We start from the raw sequence: 13,003 nt of genomic DNA on the forward strand, positions 1-13,003 counted from the left end.
GTTGAAATTAATTTTGCGCATTTAAAAATTTTAAATGCGCGTGCGCGTGTAACTTCTTGTGAAACATGCCATTTTTAATCCATAGAAAGTTTGCCCTTGATATATGACTTAAATTTTCACCAAGTTTCAATACAAAATGACTTTTGGTTTATAATCTATGATCAATCATTGAAATTCATAAAATCGCTCGTAACTTACGCTACGCGACTCTAACGTCATATAACAAAATTTCTTGCACATCTACAGCTATAGGACAATCTTATGACAAAGTTATGCAATCTTATATTGACCATAATTAGAGATACACTGCAAACAAAATTCCGGGAAAGAAAGAAGAATAACATAGAAAAAAAACCAAAAAACCGTGACAATAACAAGGAGTTATCCGCCAAGTGCGGATAACCAATAAAGATTTAATACAATAACAGTAGGTGATCATTTTAATCTTAATGATCACCTAATAATAATTTAATTTTAATTTAATTTATGTGTAATATAATACGGTAATGTTTAGGACAGAGTGAAAAGGGGTAGCAAAATAGGCAAGAGAAAAATTAAGACGCCTTTAAACCATGCTCCCTGCATAATCTAAACTATGAAGAAAATTCAAATGAAAACTATGTGAAAAATAAAAAAACATTTCTTAAATCAAGTTAAACAGCGTACTCTCTAAAAAAAAACAAATACATTCCTGTTATGACCCTGATTAGACATTGGCGAATCATCATTTTCAGTGACTTTTCTAGAAAAAAAAACACCACAAAACTATGTTTTCACTATATAAGACAAAATAAACGGTTAAATTCATCCAAAAACCCATTGGCTGGCAGCCAATTTGAATAGTTTTTGCTTTAAATTACAGTTTTTTCAGGTAAATAATTTGTTTTAGATCCAATTTTTTAATAATTATTACAGTGTGATATTAAAAGTGGCATTTTATTCAATCAACAACATTTTAAAATATATTATATCTTATATTTATTTATAATAATTACTATGATTTGATGATGTTTAATTTTCAGAAGTATATGGTCAGTTTGTGACAACATTTAACCAGACAGCCAAGGAAGGTGATGCTGAAGTTGTGATAACTAGTGATTATTCACAATTTACTTCTACTACACCTTATGTAATACAATGGGATGAACTAAATGAAGATGGAGTAATAATTACTACTGGTTTTGTTAATGATAGGGTGTTAGAAAATGGTCGTTTTAGACTGAACATAAAACCTGGGAAATCTGACCTAGTGATGTCACAGCCAGTAAGATCTGATTCTAAACGAATATTTCAGTGTGAGATACAAACAACAAGTGGAGCTATCATAAAATCAAATCCTTCTACGTTGACTGTATATTGTGAGTAACTCACAACTGTTTAAACATATAAAATAATATAATTCACATTAGCTCGGATGAATGATAAATATTGCGAAACAATTTTGTATGAGCATTTTTCTTCCATTTTTTTATCAGATTTGGATCAACCACTTCTTTCTACATCAGCAAGCACTGTCTATGAAGGTCAATCAGTGACCTTTACCTGTAGTAAACCTGATGGTGATCCTATTCCTCACATCACTTGGTATAAAGATGGACAGAAAGTCAACACCAACATCCCTTCTAGATATGAGATTGCAAGTAACAGTACAGAGTCAGTTCTTAAGATTAAATCAGCTACTGCAGAAGATGGTAGGAGATATACATGTAAAGCAGAAAGTGATCAGTTTAAAGGAGAAGATGCTAAGACAAGTGAAGGAAAACAGTTGATTTTATATTGTATGTAATCCATAAACAAGGATTTTTTTGTCTAATTATTGAATTTTGAATCTGTGAAATGTTCCCATCCGTGACAATGTGTCAGGCAATACAATCAAGCTGTACAATTCGCAAATGCTTTTTTTTAGAATACAGAACAGTATTAAATGTTTTTTTTTTTTAATACAAAGTGGATGTTGATTCCTATCGTTGATTCATTCAAATGAGTATGATCAGGTTTCTATTAGTACTAGCCATGCTTAACTAGGTTATGTGATTTTCTACCTCATTCACCATATCCAACATATTGTTTGTATGCCGAAAACTGAATATGTTATAGTGTGCGGTACACCAGGTAAGTCTGAAAAAATGGTTGAGTTTCCATCATTATGTTTTGACCATCCTCAGGACAACACCTCACTTCTGAGATGATTGAAGCGTTGACAAACTACATTTTTTATAACTACATATGGTGTACCGCAAACATTTAATTAAAACATATCACATCCAATTGAAATTAACTGATATTTTTCATTTAGATATCACTCTTACTTTTACATCTGAAGATGGTATTGCAACCTGTACAGCAGAGGGCCATCCCAAGCCATCATCAGTATTGATATTACAAGATGGAGAAGAGGTTGAGAAAGGAGAAAATACAGCAACTACAAAAAATGAGATATGTCAATCAATTCTTACTTGCTATGCAGAGAATTCAAGGCTTAATGAGACAACAACACTAGAAAACTGTAATGTGATCGGTAAATATACTAAATTTAACATCGGTATAAACTTACATTATTATTTATAAACCGTTCTTAGTTTTAATGTACGGATATCCTGATTATTATCCTTGGCATATATTTTATTTAGACGTAATACAATGGCCTGACATCCTGTCAGCAGAAAGGCAGTCCAATAAGAAACAAACAATGAAATGGCAAAAAACTTTTCTTATGATTGGGGCAAATAGTGAATTGTTGCAAAAGCCTTATGAATAGAGAGAATATGTTGATATAAAGTTTGTGGTACACCATGTATGTAGACATTTCAATCAATATGCTTTTGATGTATCCTCGGGTATAAAAGTGCAGGTAGTCCAGGAAATAGTGGAGAATACTAGAGAATGTTAAATAGAATGTACTGTAGCTGTTTTTTCCCCATTTTTAATCAATTTTTATCAGGATTGCCACCTTTTAGAAGAATAGTACTGTAAACGGATTCGCTTTATGATTGGAAATTTCCCAAAATATAAAAAAACAAATCGTCCTTGATAATTTGGCTAGAAATCAATTTTTCTTTTGTTTTTATGTCTGATTGGAATTCTGTTGTTTTTGTTTAGTTATTAGCGATGAACATATGATTATTCTTGAAAATTTCGCAAAAATATATAAAAATAAAATGTCCTTGATAATTTGGCTAGAAATATATTTTTGTTTTGTTTTTATGTCTTATTGAAACTCTGTTGTTTTTGTATTTGCAATGAACCATTGGCAAATTAGTTTCCTTTTCTTATTTCAAGAAGATATTCTTATTTCATTCACAAAGCTACAGTGACTCAAAAGTTCATAGAAATATGAGCTTTGTTCACAGCAATATAATAATTGGGCAACGTAAAAAAACTGCTTTAAATTTAAAGATTGTCCCACTGAAAAGTTAATTCAACAATTCATTTTTTGAAAGTCATTTTAATTCACTTTCACCTAAATGGGCTAAAAAAAAATTAGAAATTTCCTATACTATTGATGAGAAAGAAGAAGAAAAACACATTTAAAAATGTTAGATTTTGTTTTTAATTAGTTTAACGATAGTGTTGGTTAACAAATTTGTTTAATATTATTTTATTAAAATGCAAGACAGTCATATTGAAATTGTCATGATTGACAGTATTATGTTTTCTTATGACAGGTTTCAATTTTGATATTATTGTGGTAGTATCGATGCAGTGTTCTTTATACATTTTTATTTTTTTTTTAAATTATGCTTTTGTTTTAATTTATCATACTTTTTTTCTCAATTCATGTTTTTGTTAGCTTTATAGATGTTTCACCAAACAGTGCAAAACAAGGGTTGATTGTGTATTTTTCAAATATCAACAAACAAATAATAAATAATGTTTTGCCCTTCTCTGACGTAATTTGTACTTTATACTAAGTACATTGAGAATACTTGCGAAAATATATGCAAATACAGTAATTCTCGTGTGGGACTCAAACCCACTTATGTACTTATTTACCATACTAAAATTGTGTAAGATCTTTTACAAGGAAATGTTGTATACGGCAATCACAAAACAAATAGAATTGCAGGCTATAGTAAAATGTTAATGTTGTATGTTGCCATGGTTGAACACATTATTATTATTATCATTGTGGCATATCAGCATGATCTGATAAAATCAGCAAACTCGATATTGGTACTGCCACACTTGAGAGTGACAGACAGAGTATTTCATCTGAATCATAACAATTGATAAATACAGGTTTTTAAATTATTTGTAACTGATTCTACAAAAAAAATGATACAATAAGTATTTCAATATTAATAATAATTGGAAAATACTGAATTATTATTCCAGCAGGTCCAGGATCATTCTACATCATCCTGATTGCTTTGATTGTTGTTTGTCTGTTGCTATGGTTACTGCTCCTTGTTTGTAAGTAAAGCATCTTATCCCTGCATTTTTAATTTATTTAATATTTATTAATAATTATATTATCATTTGAATAGCATGCACATTGAGATTATCTTTGAAACTATTTCACTTTCAGTTCCTTTATTGTTTATTTTTAATTGGATCAAATCAAGTTTTCTCAACCTTGGCTTTTATTTGTGCTAGTCAAGTTTCCACAGTAAACTCACAAGAATTGTTATGTGTCAAGGTCATATTTCAATGACCCCCAGTCAAAATTGTACTGTGTTATAATTCCAGTTTTTTTCCCACATGCGACGGTACCTGCTGTCATGATCTTCCATAAACTACTACTACTTTGTGTCCTTTTTTTGTGATCAACCTTACAAATTGAAAACGAATTATGTAAAATGATAATTTAGCCGATATACTGTAGCTGCCTAACTTGACTATGAGTATAATTTGCTTTATGATGATTCCCGAATGATCATATGATCAAAACGGTACTGGGTATGATCAACTAGCGTTCATGTTCCCAACTGATCATCCATTCATAGAAGTACTGATGAATAATGATTAGTTAATTGTTTGCATTTTTTATTCCCTGGGCCAAGATGTAATCGCTGCAATTACACATTAATTAGGCCCTTAGTGACAATGAGATTGTTAAATTTATTAATTTTATGAATATTATAATAATTGAATTTAATAGTATTCTGTTCAGCAAATTAATAATTTATTAATTATGATTGTATTAATTTTTTGTATAGGTAAGTTTATTTGTATTAAATTATAAAGCACATGATTTTTATTTTTAGATTTCATGTATTTCAAGAATATTGAGTGGAGCAATCAAGATAGTAATACAGTGACAGTTGAAGGTGGGTCAGTTGAGATGAGTTGGAAGTACCGTCCAAGTATTGCAAGGTTCAAGACTTTTAAAATAAAAAAAGACAATAAGGTGCTTGGTTTAAATCAAGCGCAATTCAGTAGTTGTAAAACAGTCTGTCAGTTTGTCTGTTATTGCTGTCTTTACTTTTGTGGATTCTGTTGTGTTGAATACTGCATCAAATCATGTAAGTAAAATTTTTTAAATCATTTTTTAAATATCTATGATAAACATCTACTATAATGTAATATCATTTATTTATAGTACGAGGTAAGATAACTATGTTTATGATTAGGTTGTGTCTGTCTAATATGGAGGTTTCCTCATTGCAAAACAAATTTGTATAAATTCTGTGGGAGAAAAACTACATTTTGTTAATAATAGATCTAGGCAGAAAATGGGACATTCCCTGTGAGTTTTTATGATAGTTTCATATGATAATTATTGATTACTTTCTTTTAATATTAATTTAAATAGATGAATGATATGTTGAACATTCAGGATTGTAAGTGGAATGAATATTTAAAATTTATTGCACTGTATGTGTGTTATTTTTGTATTTTATCAGCCATTTTCATTAATATCTATATCTGATTGGTTGCTGATGGGCTAAAAAATAGTTTAAAATGTTGAGTGAATTGTTGCAATTATCATTATTGTACTTTACTAGAGTATGTTTACTCTATTAACGATAACATTCATATGTACAATATTAATACTATTACTTCATAAGAGATAATAATTGTTTGTTTGTTTCTGGTCAAATATATGTTATGTTTATTTGATAGTTACATACAAAAATAAAGATAAGAAACATGGAAACAGGTGAGTTTAGTAACGTTTTTACATTAAATACAAATAATTTGAAATCTTTAGAGATCAATAACCAATTTTTTAAATGCAACACAGATTTGTTTAAATATGAACTTTCATGAAAGACGCTCCAAAGGTCCATGCTGTAGTTTAATATTAATTTGTATTGTCATATGTACTGTGGTATTAGAAGTGGTGAAGAGTATCAGATGATGGACAATGAAACAGAAGTTTTCATCACATCAAGTTCACATAGCCAACAACAGCCAATATCAATCTCTGCTATATCCGGACAAAGTTTTGAGGTTGGTCATGTTTATTATTATTTCTTTTGTCAGAAACCAATAGGATAAACAATTTTCTAACTTTTTGATATTTTGGCAAAGAAAATTTCTTGCTAGCATCAGCCTGAACTTCATTAAAAATGTTTTATTTCAAAGATAAATCCTGATGATGAAGATAGAGAACATTTAGCAGAACATCAAGGAACATCTGGTGGAAATGCTGAATATGAAGGTACTGTAAACTTAACCATTACTCTCTTTTCAGCTTTAAGCTGCTGGTATAAGAAAGATACACAATCCAAATAGGATTTTGATTGAATATTAATTCTTAGATCTTGCATTTATTGACCATTTAATTCAGTGAATGTGATTGCAGTATGTAGTGTGATGTTTTATATAAAGAGTGTAAATTACCACCAAAAATATCTACCCCTTCCACAGCAAATTAAAGCATGTGTCAACAATTTTCAGTGAGTGCTTGATCACTGCTTAGCAGTCATGTTGTAAAACTCTAGTTACCTACTGTACAGCGATAAAACAGAAAAACAGTGTATTATTTAAAACTAGATAAGAAACATCTACACCTATGCTCATATAGAACAATGGTTTTCATATTTACTGTATTATTCTAGTGTTAGTGTCTTCTTATCTAGTGTGTTGTGTCTTGCTCACGCTAAGCAAAACCTAAGTGGCAACAAGTTCAAAATGTGCTATAAAGCACATATTATGTTTTGTTACTATTTAGATGTTACATTACAGATCTACAGCTGACAATACAGTGTTTTCTTCTTTACTTCATTAAAAAAACTAAAATACTAAGAGAAAGGCCAAGCAATGTCTTTCTTGGTCGGTACCTCCCGTGACTAAAGTTTTTATGTGAATTGTTCACTGAAAATGTTAAACAGTATTATTTTATACTAAGATTAAAAATCCTTTGTTCTTACTAAATTATACTATGTTCTTTATTTAATTATTAAGGAAGACGCATTGGCAGAAGTATTACAGTAAGAATTGTTTTACTTTAAAAGCTTTATAAAAGAAATAAGTTTTAGGTAGTTAAATTTGAAAAATGTAAAGAAATCAATATTATTTATTAAATCACTTGTTTACAATTTGTAATATTCTCTAAACCATAAATAGAAACAAAAGAAACCTTTGAAGTCTATGATTTATTTCCAAAATGATTTCCGATTCCAAATTTACGTAATTTAAATATTTTCACAGAAGAAAGATAAACCTGTCACTTATGCTGATTTAGGACATGGCAGAAACCCTACTGGTGATATCATTTAAAACAAATTTTTTTTTTAAGTTTATTGCTTTGTTTTTTTCTATAATTAAAATTGTTAGTACAGTAGTTGATGATTTTTTTAAAATAATGTTAACCTTTCTATTACAATATTGTGTAATTTTTGTATTTTTGCAATTAACCACAACACTATTATGGTACTATAATGTCACACATTTTACTTGTGGTTACTTAAATTTTAAGATCATCACTTTTAAACCATGTTTTTGTTTTGAAATAGAACAAGTAAAACTTATTAATAAGCACAGCATTTTTCTGAGATTTGGTTGAATTTGAGATCTAGCATTATTGATCTCTTTAAAAAAACCAAATTTAGTGTTTTCAATTTTATGTAAAGTTGATATTTTGTCATCATAGGAATATCTGGAAAAGATAAAAAAAGACTACCTGAATCTGTGAAACCTGTAAGTTTATACAGTGCACTTAGATGTAGAAACATTTGATTACTAATAATCTAACAAAACCAATTGTTGCAGAAATTAAGATTTATTCTAACAATATTTTCAATCCAACCAGAAGAAAGTATCTTGTTGAAAATGTAACAATGAATGTATAACAGGTGTCATTTGTTGTGTTTATGTAGTTATATTAATCTATTTTAATTATTTATAGAAAGAGATAAAATATGTTGATCTCGATTTACGTCCCAGTACATCTAAGAAAATAAAAAGAACCGAAGCACAAACTTCTTATTTTGAATTATCAGAAGGAGTGCTACATCCTAAAGGTAAAACAAAATACTTTTAAAAAAAAGAAGCAAAAATGCATTTAATTTTACTATAAAAAAAAACAAATGGCCATTTTATTAATCATATGCTGTCCAAGACCACATGCAGAAGATATGATACATTAATAACATTCAACAAGATTCTCACCATGTGATGTAAATAAAATATTAAGCAGACTGAAAATATCTTGGTTGATCTCGTTGAACTACCAATAACTGGTTGTTGAGTTTGGAAATATTCTTGTAAGCACTTGTGCTGGGTTTGTGTACATAGGAAGTTTACTGTGCAGTATATGACAAACCTAGGTATTGCAAATGAAGTCATCATAATTACCCTACCTTCAGTAGTTATTAGTTCAAGCTAACCCATTCTTCAGCTCTTTAAAATTGGTCAAGCATAATGTTTGTTGATCAGACCTTCAAATTTTTATTTGCTTTTGAATTTATTTTTTACTATTTTTTAATAGATGTATTTATTATTTAGGTGTATCTAAATAATAAATTCTGAAATTAAGTATGATTTTGAAAAAATGCATTAGCACGTATCATTTTTTAAACACTGTTACAGTAAAGTCTTTATTCTTGATCTAGTTTTCTACACACATAGGTTTTAGACATTTTTTCAGCATCTTGTTTCTGCTTTTTTTAAAAGATGTATTGTCCCGCAAAATAATAAAAAATAGAGATTTATAAAATCAGACTTTTAGGTCATTTTGCACTTATTCACTTATATAAAAAAAAAGACCTACTGATTTCACTTGTAAAAAAACAACTAAACAATTAAATTTAATTTACATTTTTTTAAGGTAAATCATTTTTGGTGATCCAATTTTTAGTCAAAGTGAATAACTATGCGAAATTAAAATAGCATACATTCAACAACAATTTTAAAAAATTATTTTTTCAGGGGGAAAATATATCTTTAAATATTAAAATCAAATCTTTATTCTTATTTCATTGTCTTCATAACTTTCAATCATTAGGACATATGCGACTTGTGAGCTGAGATTTGTAAGTATTAGGTATAACTGGGTCTGTTGTGGCATCTGTATTTAGCTTGGCTTTGTATGTTCTATGGAACTTCAAGCAAAACTTACATGCACTAAAATCTAGATAAAAAGAACAAATTATTCTGTTATTTGCATATGTTATAGTTAAAAACCATTTATTTGTAGATGTTAAATGTTACAGTTGCTATTTTTGCTAAAAGACTAGAACTACTGTAGAGTTCCTCTCTCAAATGTTGTCAGAATACTTGGTATTTCAACATTTTTTATTGCATTATGTAAACTATAATGATGTTGACATGGTAAAAAATAAAAGAAAGAAGTAACAACATGCATCTTAAAGATACAATACAAACTAATTTAATAAACAACAAATTTCAAATTGAGGAAAGTATTCGTTTATTACAATAAATCATATTTATAAATAATAATAATAATATAATAAATAATAATTATAGTGTTGCATATCTTTCATTTTATTCATTGTTTTAATTAATAATAATTAATAATTGTGGATTTCCATTCTTAAAGCGACAAATAACATTTCTTTACTCTATATCATAGCTGTGGTGTTAATACAAACAGGAACATGAAAAATGCACACAAACTAAAACTGAAATAAATAAGTTTGTCATTACTATGCACACATACATCTATACACCTTGGTCACTTTTAAACTGAATGTATTGTTTTCTTTTTTATTGCCCTAGCAAAAGACTCACATAAAAGGTAACATGGTTTGTGGAATGTGGTAATATATTTTATTGCAAAATTATATTCGTCTATAAGTTTGTTATTTCTTTTTCATTTGTCTATGGCTAAAGGACATTGGAGGGCAACCTTCTTCAAATTCTGTGAGCACTGTATGGCATAGTGTAATTCTCAATCACATCATGAAAATGAATGTGATTTTAAAAAGTGTGCCTATTAATCAATTATTAATTGGTGCAAAAACATAAAATGGAGATAAATAATGATTTCCAATTTTTATCAGTGTTCATTATCATCAAATTATTCAAATAAGAATTAAGCTTAAATTGTATTTTAATTCACAGGTTTGATGCACTTTAAATCTAAAAATACATTTTTGATAATGTATTTTTAACTTTGGTTTATGTGTTGCCTATTTAATTTGCTTGCTACTGTGCCTCCTACCACACCTTTTCATTTCATCATCTACTGTTGCTTGTAAATAGCAAGTGTTTTTCATTTTTATTATGTATCATTGGATTAGATATTCTCCTGCTTTACTTTGGTTGCTGTGTTTATCACCATGTACTACTGTAATGTTTTTCCTTCATTCATTGCATGCTTACTTTTAGTTTTTGTCTACAAACAAATTACATTAACAATGATTAGAGCAACATGTATTAATATTGATGCTTGCTGCATTGTTTTAATATATATATTAAATTGATATATTTCTATGTCAATTTGTTTGTACTCTTTTCATAATCTCTACTATTTATATTAAAAAATGTACTGTATGACCAATAACGTTTATTTAAATATTCCAGTTTTCATTTAAAAAAATGAATTTGCTGATTTAAAAAAGACAAAATTAATTTATCTATTTTAAAAAAAGACAAACTAAACAGTTACATTTTTCATGGCTTTTTTAACAACAAATTATTTTTTCAAGGAGACAATACATAATTAATAATAATAATATAGTCATTCTTATATACTGTAGTTGTTCATGCACAAAGCCTTTTAATGAGCTTTATTATTTTCATTCTGCTTTCATTTTACAAAGAAAAAAGGAATTAAGAAGTTATATGTTTACCTTATTTTGATTTGAAAGAATAAGTTGATTTTATTTGATATTTAAAGATCTTTTTCTAGTATATAGTAGTATCTATGAACAGAATAAAAGTTAATACTTGTTGCATGATGTATTTATTTTTATATCGCTATTTGAATGAAACATTCTGCTTTCATTTTACAAAGAAAAAAGGAATTAAGAAGTTATGTGTTTACCTTATTTTGATTTGAAAGAATAAGTTGATTTTATTTGATATTTAAAGATATTTTTCTAGTATATAATAGTATCTATGAACAGAATAAAATTTAATACTTGTTGCATGATGTATTTATTTTTATATCGCTATTTGAATGAAACAGAAATTCATAAATACTCAATTTTGCCAATTGTTATGCCTAATACGTTAGATAATATCTTAGATTAACTTTGTTTAGAGCAGTTTATTATATATTTATTTTCATATTATTGTTTCATATTTTTTTTAGATCAAAGTCATACTCAAGTAAGTAACAACACACAACTATTTTCTTTCAATTTATACTAAAGGAATGACTGCATATTCATATAAGCTAGTTTAAAAAGGTGAAGTTTGATTTGGAATAAAAATGTTGCATTTATTTTATAGTGGATTGGTGAAACCAGGAAAGAGGAGTGAAATTTCACTCTTCCCTTGGAAAACATAATATATAATAGTTCAGAATATAATTCAAATGTCTCAATTTAGATGAATAACAAAAAGCTGAAAGCTCAATTTATGGAAAACAATTGTGTATTTAATTAATGTTTTCTTTCAGTGTCTACAAAGGGTAGAGGAAGCATCAACCTAACATTTTCAAATCCTGTGAAATCTCATTCAGGAGAGTACAACTGCAGCATAGAGGGCAGTAGACAGCAGTATCCAGGTGTTAACAATTTATCTGTTTATTGTGAGTTTTTATAATTTGTTTCTTCAATGTCTATAAGATACTATATAGAAAGTGGTGATGACATAAGTTAAATATATAATTTATGCATACAATATTTGAAAACAACAGTATCATTTATTTTTATTTGAATACAGAAAAGAATATTTAAAATAATAAAAATGAAGTTCAGCTTCATTCTTTTTTTGACACAATACTGCTGTCGATTAATTCTGTGTGCTTAATAACTCCATAAATTCACAAAATGTTAAAGATGTATTGTCCCTTTGATGAATTCCAAAAAAAATAAAAAATAAAAGATTTCGAAAAAAGGTGGGTTATTTTGAAGTATCATAATAGTTATTAACTTTCACCAAAAATTAAACGAAAAAAACATCATTTAACTGAAATACAGACGTTTTTTTGTTCAAAAAATAACTTTGACTTCCAGTCAAAGTTTTCAATCAAGACATATCCCATAATGCAACGTGCTTGTTTGGCTTGGCTCTGTGTGCATAATCATAAAACTTCCTCGCGGTCTGTGTGAGAACACCTTATTAACCGCGACGAGTTGTAAAAATTCCTAATTAACATCATGCATAATGCATACTCGTGGTTTGAAATCTTTGTTTACTTTCACTCGTGACGATTTTCCAGACAAAATTTAATCAAACTAATTTACCTGTTAATTATGTAAACGTGTTGTTTTTGGCTTGAATTTTCGGCTTAAAGTGAATAACTTTAATATTACTTTGATATGGCCAATTTAAATTTAGAATATTTTGATCTTCATTTTTTGTGTTTCAAGGGACAATACATCTTTAAATTTAATATGTATTTTTTTTTAATCTAAATATTCTGATATATATTAATGAATTTCAAATAAGAGGTCAATTTAATTGTCCAATGCAAATGTTT

At 28.0% G+C, this 13,003-nt stretch overlaps 1 protein-coding gene across 1 annotated transcript in view; it reads left to right on the top strand.

Moving 5' to 3' along the window:
• Positions 1 to 13,003, top strand: part of LOC144849885 (uncharacterized) — a 78,527-nt gene that overhangs the window by 55,137 nt on the left and 10,387 nt on the right. The window contains exons 5-17 of the mRNA XM_078706985.1: positions 2,297 to 2,518; positions 4,339 to 4,413; positions 5,208 to 5,465; positions 6,067 to 6,103; positions 6,282 to 6,396; positions 6,532 to 6,607; positions 7,354 to 7,379; positions 7,600 to 7,654; positions 8,042 to 8,088; positions 8,297 to 8,411; positions 10,129 to 10,147; positions 11,669 to 11,685; positions 11,978 to 12,109. Coding sequence (XP_078563111.1) covers positions 2,297 to 2,518; positions 4,339 to 4,413; positions 5,208 to 5,465; positions 6,067 to 6,103; positions 6,282 to 6,396; positions 6,532 to 6,607; positions 7,354 to 7,379; positions 7,600 to 7,654; positions 8,042 to 8,088; positions 8,297 to 8,411; positions 10,129 to 10,147; positions 11,669 to 11,685; positions 11,978 to 12,109 — 1,194 coding nt within the window. The remainder of the gene's footprint in view (positions 1 to 2,296; positions 2,519 to 4,338; positions 4,414 to 5,207; positions 5,466 to 6,066; positions 6,104 to 6,281; positions 6,397 to 6,531; positions 6,608 to 7,353; positions 7,380 to 7,599; positions 7,655 to 8,041; positions 8,089 to 8,296; positions 8,412 to 10,128; positions 10,148 to 11,668; positions 11,686 to 11,977; positions 12,110 to 13,003) is intronic.

The sequence above is a fragment of the Antedon bifida genome, chromosome 8, assembly GCF_963402885.1.
Source record: "Antedon bifida chromosome 8, ecAntBifi1.1, whole genome shotgun sequence".
Taxonomy (NCBI): Eukaryota; Metazoa; Echinodermata; class Crinoidea; order Comatulida; family Antedonidae; genus Antedon; species Antedon bifida.